The 11,133-nt window shown below is 29.0% G+C and overlaps 4 protein-coding genes across 4 annotated transcripts; all 4 read right to left on the bottom strand.

Annotated features, from left to right (window-relative positions):
- Nucleotides 1-1,077: 1,077 nt before the first annotated feature.
- Nucleotides 1,078-1,747, bottom strand: OCT59_015238 (uncharacterized protein; the record flags this gene model as incomplete). Its single annotated transcript, XM_025319036.2, has 2 exons — nt 1,078-1,301; nt 1,576-1,747. 2 exons carry the CDS (start codon nt 1,745-1,747, stop codon nt 1,078-1,080), a joined length of 396 nt encoding a protein of 131 aa, XP_025174713.2.
- Nucleotides 1,748-1,806: 59 nt separating this feature from the next.
- OCT59_015237 (uncharacterized protein) lies at nt 1,807-2,412 on the bottom strand (the record flags this gene model as incomplete). The annotated part of the gene is made up of 1 exon (XM_066139884.1): nt 1,807-2,412. The coding sequence occupies one exon, from the start codon at nt 2,410-2,412 to the stop codon at nt 1,807-1,809; it is 606 nt and encodes a 201-aa protein (XP_066002716.1).
- Nucleotides 2,413-4,317: 1,905 nt separating this feature from the next.
- OCT59_015236 (uncharacterized protein) lies at nt 4,318-5,750 on the bottom strand (the record flags this gene model as incomplete). The annotated part of the gene is made up of 4 exons (XM_066139883.1): nt 4,318-4,724; nt 4,797-4,887; nt 4,974-5,541; nt 5,617-5,750. 4 exons carry the CDS (start codon nt 5,748-5,750, stop codon nt 4,318-4,320), a joined length of 1,200 nt encoding a protein of 399 aa, XP_066002715.1.
- Nucleotides 5,751-9,236: 3,486 nt separating this feature from the next.
- Nucleotides 9,237-10,811, bottom strand: OCT59_015235 (uncharacterized protein; the record flags this gene model as incomplete). The annotated part of the gene is made up of 1 exon (XM_066139882.1): nt 9,237-10,811. The coding sequence occupies one exon, from the start codon at nt 10,809-10,811 to the stop codon at nt 9,237-9,239; it is 1,575 nt and encodes a 524-aa protein (XP_066002714.1).
- Between the last annotated feature and the right edge of the window lie 322 nt (nt 10,812-11,133).

Below are 11,133 nucleotides of genomic sequence, written 5' to 3'. Positions count from 1 at the left end.
TAAGCTTTTGCGTAATACTAATTCATATTTATGGTTACGAATTTAATACAGAAATGTCATATCATTATATATAGTTAAATGGATTCTATACAATTATTTAAAAAATATAATTTATAAATAGATATTATGAACTTGGACTAGAACTTGGACTCGTACTTGTTTAACTCGAGTTAACTATTAGCTGTTCGCATTTTTTCAGGCCGGAATTATGATTATTTCGGTCAGTATCCAAAAAGGTAATGACCATTCCACCAAGAATTATCTATAAAAGGAAAGACGCAATATCGAACCTGACCCTTTTATGTGCGAGTCGAGTCCTGTTGCGACTGTTGCGTCACGTTTAATAAACAACTGTTGATTTGTTTCCAGGTACACGTGATCCCGCGCACATGATCCAGATGATTATTTTCGGTAAACTATAATCTTTTTATTGATCTAATCGTTGTTAAAGTTATAAAAATATTAAACTATATATGGAAAATCAAGTTTAAATTATTTCAATGATCATAAATTTATCAAAAACAATCAATTTATTCATGTATAAAACATGCAATCTATTAGCAAAAAAAGCTATAATAATTTATATTTAAAAGTGACAAAACTCATGATTCTATTTTTTTTAAAAAAACAATAAAAATTATATTATACAGTATATAATAATAGATAAAAAAAAATGAAATGCTGGACTTTTTTTTTTTGACTCGGTCTTCTGAAAATTGCGTAAACTTTCGAACTCTCATTCAAAGTCCAATCAATGACGTGGAGAAAAAATTGCGAAGAATTACGGTAGTTAATTGATTGCTTTTAATAAGTGTTATCAAATTTTTTAAGTGTTTATCTTTTATTAGCTGCCTTCGGCTAGAATTAAAACTTGCCATATATGTACGTTTGTAAAATTAATAAAAAAAATTTTCAAATAATTTATTTTTCAAAAATTTAAAAACTTACAAATTATAAATCCCTAATATAATTATTAATACTTTATACTGCTGCGTCATCTGCTGATAATCCATTATTAATGCGATTTAATTTTAGCTTTTTACAAATATCGTTACATCGATGATTTGCCAAGAACAACTATTTAATTCCCTCTTTACCAAAATTTGTTCTTCCAAATCTTAAAGGATTAATACAATGTATTGATGGATCAGTCAATAAGAACTCATCATTATGTTCAATTCCTTGAAGATCACAAACCACTAAATATCCTTTGGTATATTCATATGTGAAATGGACAAAAGCTTCAAGAGTAGGTCGAAGTTCTGTAATTACACCAGTATTTGTATTAAATCGTTTATACTCTATTTTGAAGTCTTGGTTCAATAGTATAATATCGAGTACAAAAGTCAATAATTCCACAACGTAATAGTTTCACATTGAGAAAATTTACTTTGGGAATATTTTTTCGTTTTGCAATCAAATTAAATTCTGTAGAGAGAAAAGATGCGATTGTAGATATTTCTATCGCCTCAAGATACTTTTCAAAAAGATCACCTTGCTCAACATGAAGGTATTATTTCATCACCATTTTTTTTGTTGGCATATCAAGAGCAAAGTATGCATATTTTTCAACACCTGCAGAAAATGGTTGTGAGGCAATCTTGAAGGATAAACTTTTAGAAAAAAGATTCGACTTGTTAAAATAATTTGGGTCTTTAAGTTCTTCCAAAGTATTAAGAATATGATACCACATAACTACTCCTTCTTGCAATGGAAGAATATTCCAATTAGGTTCATTTGGATTCATATCAAGTTTTTTTCGTTGTAAAGTATATATGTCCTTAGAGCTGCTTCCAATAGTACTGGTCAATGAAACAGCATAAGAATATCAATTAACTTAATTGGATCTCTTCCTACAAGATCAAAACCTGGAAATTCGCCAATTATATTATGGAATATTTGAAGCATTGTGTCGGTATGACTTGTAATTCTACCAAAAAAGTAAAGAATATTTTTTGATTGCATCATTTTTAGTACACTTTCTGCGGTTAAGCCATATGGATCACCATTTGGATATTTATCCCTTATATTTGAAAAACGATGACCATGTGGTGGATAATCACCAATATGAAGAAGGACACGAGTACTACTTTTCCAATCCAACTGGGTTATTGCTGCATTTAGACCTCCAAGAACATCCTCTGGAAGATCATCCTTTATTAGCGAACTAAAAGCTGATACACTTTTCATATATTTTGTAAATTGCTCATATTGGTCAGTAAATTCTAAAAGTTTTAGACGACGAGTTTTATCATTATGATCTCGATAGCCACAAAAACCAACCCGAAGTTCAAAGTTTGGATTTGTATGTTTAATGTAATTTGTCACCTGTAAAATACAATCTCTAGCAGCAGCAATATGACGCCTCATAGATCCAGTACAGTCTAAAACAAAGAAAAGATCAAATCTCATGAGCTGGAGATTAAAATTCGGTATAGAGAGAAATTCATTATATCTCATCCGCGAAAAAAAAAACACAAAAAATTCAATGAATCGAACAACAACTTTCATTGAAAGTTTGATGTTATTGAGAGTTTTGGATATAGCCTTTTCTCGTAAAAATGTAACTTCCGTATTAGAAGTTATTGTTGTGCCAGAAGAGAGATTTTCTGTCTCATCAACATAACGTTTCAAACGTTCTTCAGTAAGATTTAATTTTTCTAGATCAGATGCAAATGACGAGGGAATAGAAGTGGTGGATATCGTATTAGAACTTTTAATATCTGCGATTATTGGTTTTTCTTCAAAAGAAAAAGTATTTGTTTCATCGGCACAGAATTTCAGACGTTCTTCAATGAGGGTTAGTTTATCGGTATCATTTGGACGTGAGAAGGAGGTAATAGAGGTGGTAGATATCGTATTGTTATTTTTAACTTTTGCATTTTTTTTGTATTTTTTTTTTCAGGCAGAACCACTTTGACATATTTTTGAATGTTAATAAAAATAATAAAATTATTTTTTTAAAAAAAAAATACCCTAAACGAAAAAACGAGATTAATATGTTTTCACTTTGTAAATAATATTCAAAATTAGTTGATATGAATTTCCGAATTAATACATATAAAAATTGTAAAAATTGATGAAAGTCTTAAATGATTTTCCAGATAAAGATGATTGGCGCATTGTACATTGTTTGGCAATTGCTTAAAATTACAAATGATTCAATGATAATTGTCAAATGACGTCTCAAAAAGAGTCTAGACTCTAGACTACGTTTAATTAAATCATATCAATAAATGACAAATGGTTAGGCGAACCCTTTAAACGGTTAAATGATCAGTGTCATCTGTCTTACCATATCAAAAGATTGCGAGATTTAACTCAATGAACATGTTTTTTAAGTGACATTGTTTTACAGGCGACTTATTTTGACGTTATGTAAATGAAAGTTATAAAGAAAATACAATTATTTAGGAGTTCATATATAAAATATTTTAAATGAATATATCACATTTCAATTATGTCACATTGTATCAAAACTTCAAAGTAAAAAATATTTTATCACATCGTAAATTCCTAGCACTGTGTAATATTAATAATTTCAGATATTAGCTTTATCAGAAGATTTATTTCTGTAGTCGGATCTTGTCTCTTAATGTTTTCCCTTAAACTAAAATCTGAAACTTTATTCGTGTGATACATATCAGGGTATCCGATCAATCAAAATCTCGACAGTCACTTTGCATGACTAACACAAGATCGACAACAAAATCTCGATCTCGGCAATCCAAAATCCCGACAAGTCATTATATCGACAATTTTGTGATGATAAAATAATTTGTTGCAATATGTAATATTTAGTTTAAATGTGTTATAATTTTGTCGGAATTTTGACTTGTCAGGATTTTGACTTGTCAAGATATTGGATTGTCGAGATTTTGTTGTCGGTCTTGTGTCAGTCGCTCAAATGATTTTCGAGATTTCGTACCAAAACCGCTTCTGCATGGAACTTTATTATTTCCGGCCAATAAAATTAATTTGACCAGAATTACGTTTATTTAAATATGTAATGTGTAATGTAATGATTTAATATTTTGTCGAGTAAAAAATTAACTAATTTTACTTTAAAAAAAAATTGTTTTGTACTACGATATTTCAATAATTTCACGCTAAAAACAACATTTTGAAATTTTTATTTGGTTAATTAAATTTATCACTTTCGAACTTGACAAAATATATTCATCACGTAAATAACTCATATCATGTAATAATTATCATATAAATTTATTTAAAAACAAAATTTTATTATGTAATAACGATAATAATAATAAGCAAAAAGAAGAAAATAAAATGACATATGCTGTACGTAATTATAAGTTAATATTTAGGACGTACTAAAACTTTCATTTCAGTGCATTCATAAACAGCCGTAAATTGGGTTTTCGGTTTTTTTGATACATTATCAACCAATTCGACATCATACTTTCTAAATAACAAAATCAACAAGGTTTTCAATTCTACCATGGCCATATGTCTTCCTGGGCAAATTCTTGTACCACCTCCGAAAGGAATAAAGGCATTCTTAGTAATTTCATTATTAGTTTCTTTCAAAAATCTTTCCGGAATGAAATCATCAGGGTTTTCCCAAAATTCAGGTAATTTATGAATTAATTCATGAAGAATCAAGAACTTTGTATTTGCTTCCAAATGTTTTCCTCCAATAATACTCTCTTGTGTTGAAATACGTGGTGTAAGTGGTGTAAGTGTTAAGACTCGTGTAGATTCTTTTATAATTGCGTCAAGATATGTAAATTTTTCTAAATCTTCGTAGGTTATTTGTCGTGATATATCTTCACCTAGTATTTCACTGATTTCTTCTCGAAAACGTGCAATAACTTTAGGATGCTTAACCAATAGCCAGACTGTGAAGCAGAATGTATTTCCGGTCTAATATAGCAATAAATTATTTTATTTAAATAAACTATTCAATTGAAAGAAATTATATTTTTTAATAATTTAAAATATAAACGTACCGTATCTGTACCTGCTATACTGACTTCCGTAATGGTGGAACAAACTTCTTGGTCAGTTAATGGAGGTTCACTTTCATCATACCCGTTAGGATCACGTGGAGTATTTAACGTCAATAAGATATCCAATAAGTTTGAACCAATTTTTTCATCACTTTGCATATTATCAATCTCCTTTCTTCTTTTACTGATAACATCAAGCATAGTTTCAGTTAACCAATCACTATTCTTTTTGTATTTTTTGTTCAAATGATAAAATCCTGGAAAATAATTTTTTAATACTTCAGGAATGAACATTTGAAATAATACGTTTGTTAAAAAAGTTTGAACGGCTTTAGTAAAATAAACGGTTCTTTTGATTTCTTCAGATCTAATCGGATCGTCATGATTTTCGCCGAACAAGTACGTATTAAGACAATAAGAAGGCTTGCAAGTAACAGTTTGTAAGGTAATGTCTGTTGTGAAACATTTTATCCATTTAGCAAAATCAATTTGATATTTCTTTTTATCCCAATAACTTTCATTCTCATTAAATAATGATTGTGTAAGGTGGGTGAAGTTTTTAAGAAATCTGGGAGACATTAATGATTGTACAACAAATTTTCTATTTCGTTTCCATGTTAAGGGGTCATCATTAAATACTAACCCATTTCCATTAAAATGTTTGATTTCACTTCTTGGGAAAAATTTAGTTTTTGTGTTTGGAACATAAATTTGATCGATTAACGAGGGATGAGAAAGAATAACGAATCTATTATTTCCAACCCAAATTTCGTACATGTCACCATATTTTTTATGATGTTCCTTTGCATATTGTGCTGGGTTTAATCTGATTTGATGTAAATTACCAATTAATGGAAGTGGAAACGGACCGGGAAGTGGTGATTGACGTGTAAAATATTTGTAATAATATTTTAATACATATAAGATAATAAGTACTTTGATAATTGCTATCAAATCTACCGTTGACACTATTGACGTGAATGACATTGTTTTATGAAATTATTATTTTTTTTTTTATTATCTTCAAATTATTAATCCTTATTTACGATTATTTATATTATTTATATACTTTGTTTACGATTATTTATATTATTTATATACTTTGTTTGTTTTTTAAAAAAAAAATGTTCACAGAAAGAATAAAAATTATCCCCTTTTGGAAGTCGGGAAAATGATAATCCTCGGCTCGGGAACGAATAACCGTTTTTGATTTGCAAACCGCATGTGATTTTTTTTTTGCTAGTACAATAATAGCTTCCTCATTTTAGATTTTCGTTATACATAGTTATACATGCAAGTTTATTCAAATAAACCACTTAAAATCACATGAAAATATAAACTTTAAATTCTTTTATTCGATTTCAATGAATTAATTATAGAGTTCGTATCCGTCCATCCGGATATCCAATTTTTGCATTTATCCGTTAATTCGGATATCCAGATAATTCATCCGGATATTACCCGGATATCTTAAATTATCCATATCTTACAGGTATAATTCAGGCCAATTTATAATTCCGACCAGAATTATGACTTGGTAAGTCGATCATTTTCTTTTTTGGAGATAGCAGTTCCACAAAAATAGAGTTAATCGTTTTGAGTTTATCCGTTCAATACAAATAGACGAATAATTTATCTGGGTTATCCGGATATTATCCGGATATCTGCATTTATCCGACGGATCAGGAATTAGTTTTAACAGTTTGAAATTGCATATGTTTTTTGTAACGCATTTCTTTATTAAATATAGGATAGACACCCAATAATTAAAGAAATACTTAGGGGCATACGCATACGTGCCACCACGATTTGGCATTGCATATGTTTTTTTTAATTGATAATAAAAACATTTATATGTAAGTATATATTGTACATGACTTATTATTCTACATAATTTTTATTTTTAGTTATACTATCGCGTATAAGAATTATATTTTACGTACTTCTGTTCGTCAAGGAATTAATTTTAATCCACATATTAATTTACTAATTTAGAATATGATTGTAATAATATTTTCTCCGCATTCTCTTTCTATTTTTTCTTTTAATTAAAACTATCTTTCTATTTCTTCTCCTTTAATTCAGATTAGTACTTTACTTTCTAACTTTAATTCTTTAGAATTTTATACAGATGGTTCATTACAAAAAAATAGATGATTTATCCAAGATGGGTTTTGGATGGATTTTTACATCTAACATCGATCTCGATATTAAATAATGGATCACCCCTGTACTAGCAATAATGTCTTATTTTGGTAGGCGATCAAATATGTATTAGAACAACTACATCTTCAAGTCTCACTACATAAAGTCAAAGCACATTCTAACGACCCTTACAACGACCTCGCTGACCAATTGGCCAAAGAAGGATGTAACAATGAAAATCCTATATCGATCTCCCCTATTGGCATTCCCGCACAACACAGTCATATCTCTTTCAACGACGAATTTATTATCGATCGAGATATATATAAAGACACTCAAGAAAATAATTAATTTTCGAACTTTAGAAAATCATATTTCACACAAATCCCTCAATATACACTCTTACCCATATCATTGATTGGGATTTCACACAACATTGGATCAAATACAACCCTTTCAATCGTCCTACAAGTATCGATTACAGCAAACTCGTCAGTTGGCGTGTCAAGACATCTACATACAACTTACCTACATTGGACATATTGAGCCGAAATTATCTGGACATCCTAAACGGCTTTAATACTTTTTTTTTTGTCAGGATACACCTGAATCAAACGAACATTTATGGACTTGCTCCTATGTCATCAATATACTGATACCTATTTTCCAAAAACACTAATCAACACACACGCAAAAAAAATTGCAGCGAAGTTTCAAGACTCGATTAGATTCTGTCGGGTCTCTTCTTGGTTTAATACCCCTCCTACCTCTATTAATGAAGCACCTGAGTTACACTGTCTTTTATCAATTTAATCCCATTAGAAAATCTTCGTTCCTTTCAAAGCTGCGAGTATTTCTAAACCCTCATAAAAAATTATTATTCAATTTTTTATTTGGCCTTCATCATGACATTTATTCTGCCCTATGACAATTCCGATCTACCCATTGGAAAGAATGGAACCGTTCACACTCTATCACCAAAAAAAGATTCTCGTCCTACCGAAAACGAAAAAGAAACGACAAAAGTCCCAAACCTTCGGCTAATAACAGACGAACAAACATAGACGACCTTCATGGTTACATCGATCCATACAATGACACTAGACGTGCCTTACCATTTTATGGATTTATCTTACAAGTTCAAATTTCCTTCATAACCTATATTGGATATCATCTTTATATATAGACTTCACAAATGTAACTCTCACGCGCGACGCGTCCCATCTACCCTAATGATCTCAATTTATTTTATTTAACATATAACCCCTTCGGTCATTTTTTTTACTAATAGATTTTTTTTTAGATAGTTCTGTTCTTTTTTAGTGCGTTAACTTGATTAAATAGTGTAGTTCTATTTTTTCGAGTAGTTCTTATCGAAGGGTGAGGTCCTGCGCCGCGGGATGTTTATCAATGATCTAGCATTTAGATAGTTCTCTGTTTTTTTCAAACGACTATTCATGTAATAGACCCTGATTACCACTCTTTAAAATAAAATAAATAACATGCTTGTTAATATAGAATTTGTTTCGTCATGTTTCGATTTATGTTTGTAAAAATGTTCTTTTTCTACATGAACGTCGAAAGTCTTTAATTTAATAGTTTATCGGGTTTATTATTTTCAAAATGTATGTATTTTCAGTTTGACAAACTTTATAGCTTCTTAGACAATATGATATGATTAAATCGACATCTAGAGGATACTGACAAAAACTTGTTGGTTTTATACACAATGCTACAATTGTCACATAACATTATTATGATATTATTGATATTTTAGTTGATAGAAAAGCTTTTAAGCAACTTTTTTACTGAATTTTGTAAAAACTGACTTATAAATTAAGAGCATCCTTAACTTACGCATCATGTGTACGATATTAACTTATGCACTGGGAGTTATGTTTAACGCTATCACGTGCAAGTGAAACTCTACGTACGCACGGTGTGTACGTTAAGGAACCTCGTAAATTTTCCAACGGTATAAAAATGAAAAATCATATATTCTATTTAAGTAGTATGTATTTTTAAAAATTCTTTATTTATACAAATAAATGAAAACAATAACTTTATAAACCAATAATTCTGATATATATATTTAATAAAAAATGAAGATTAGCTTTTTTAAAGGATTCTTTCAAAAGTTTCTTCAGTTCCAATATAACCATAATCGCGTTCGTTACCGTAATTTCTTAAAATATCTTTAATATTTTTATTGACGTGTCCATCCCCCTTTAATTTATTAAGATGATATTGCGCAGCATGGCTATAATATCCACGATTCTGTCTGGCAGCTTTCGAATAAAATTCAACAGCTTTCACATAATCTTCTGTTTTTTCGTAAAATTCACCAAGATATGTTTGCCCCATATCCAATGTTTCTGCCGCTTTTTCCAACAGTTTAAGCCCTCTACTTTCATCTATTTTATTATTAATTAAAATTCTTCCCAATTTTGCTTTTGCATACAAATTATCGTCTTCAAATGAAACAGCCTTTTCAAACAATTCTTCTGCTTTCTTTTTATTTTCTTCAATTTTATCATTTATACTTTTATTAAAATTACTTTCATAAAGCAATCCAAGTTGATATGCAGATTGACTATCTTTTAATTCAAGAGATTTTTCATACCATTTTTCTGCTTTTTGTAAATATAATGGTTTTTTATTTCTAAATCCAAAATTTTTTACTTTTTCATAAAGTTTTGGATCAATTTCCTCGCTATGAAATAATGTAGCAATATTTCTCATTGCTATTCTAGCCATTCTTTTGTCATCCGTATTTCTTGCTACTTTTTTAAATAATTTTTTTGCTTTGTTTGGTTGATAATCTGATTCTAATTTACTTTTTTTATTTTTAGTAAAACCAACAGAATATATATATCCTAAACATAATTTTGCTTCAATAGATCCTAACTTGGCGGCCTTTAGACACAAATCTTTAGCTTCTATATAACATTTATTTGTTTCATAGTAATTTCCATTATTTCTTTCATTACCTTTCATATAAATTCCAGCTAAAGCCAATTTATGATTTGTATCATCTTCCCTTTCAGCTTCACTTTTCAACATCTCCAAAGTATCTTCACTAATTTCATTAGTATTTATAGCTTTCTTAATAAATACTTCGTAATTTCCTAATCCCTTTACAGGTATTCCATCTAATAAATGTTCGACATATTGCATCCATCTAGGAAATTCATTAAACTTTGTTCCGGTCCATTCTTCATAATTAGACTTTTTTTTAGTCAATCCTAATAAGTTTCCCTTACTATCTTTAATAACTTTTTTTCCTTTACCAGTAATAACAAAAAGTGATGTATTTTTTATATATGGAGATTCTTTAATTTTTGTTGAAACCCAATGTTTCCCTTCTTTTAAATCCGTTTTACGATTTATTACTTTATGTAAATCAATTCTAGCAGTTGAAATAGAAATTGTTGGAATTGATAAATTTGATAATTTTGAATTATCAATTAAACACTCATAATATCCTAAAAAATTTTTTACTCTTTTTCTTTGTTCTTCATTAGGTTTAAAAGTATCATCCTGTTCAATTTCAGATAATTGACTTAAAATACTTGAAGCTCTAGATTCAGTAAATAAACTTTCTGTTCTAATAGAATGAGTGCGTGGATTTGAAATACTAGCAGATACAGTATCAGAACCAGAAGTTTCATCGTTTTGAAGTTCTGTAGACATTTTTATAATTTTAAACTGAATTTGGAAGAAAAAAAATAAATAAATAAATAAATAAAAATGAAATGAAATAAGGTTTAATATTGTTCTGAATACCTTGTCAAACAATCCTAACTCTATTTAGATTTATCCGTATAATCGGACGATTTTACATCTATGCCCATATTTATCAAACGCTTGCTTGTTTAAGGTTACACAAATGAAATTAAAATTTTTTTTTTTTAGTAAAAATTTATTTTGAATTTTTTATTTTTTCTATTCAACAATACTGAAAGGTAATAATGATCATCTGTTAAATAAAAGAATGAAAATGAAGTTCTTAAGT

This window comes from Rhizophagus irregularis, chromosome 23 (assembly GCF_026210795.1).
Source record: "Rhizophagus irregularis chromosome 23, complete sequence".
Lineage (NCBI taxonomy): Eukaryota > Fungi > Glomeromycota > Glomeromycetes > Glomerales > Glomeraceae > Rhizophagus > Rhizophagus irregularis.
This window is presented reverse-complemented; position numbering and strand designations above follow the sequence as displayed.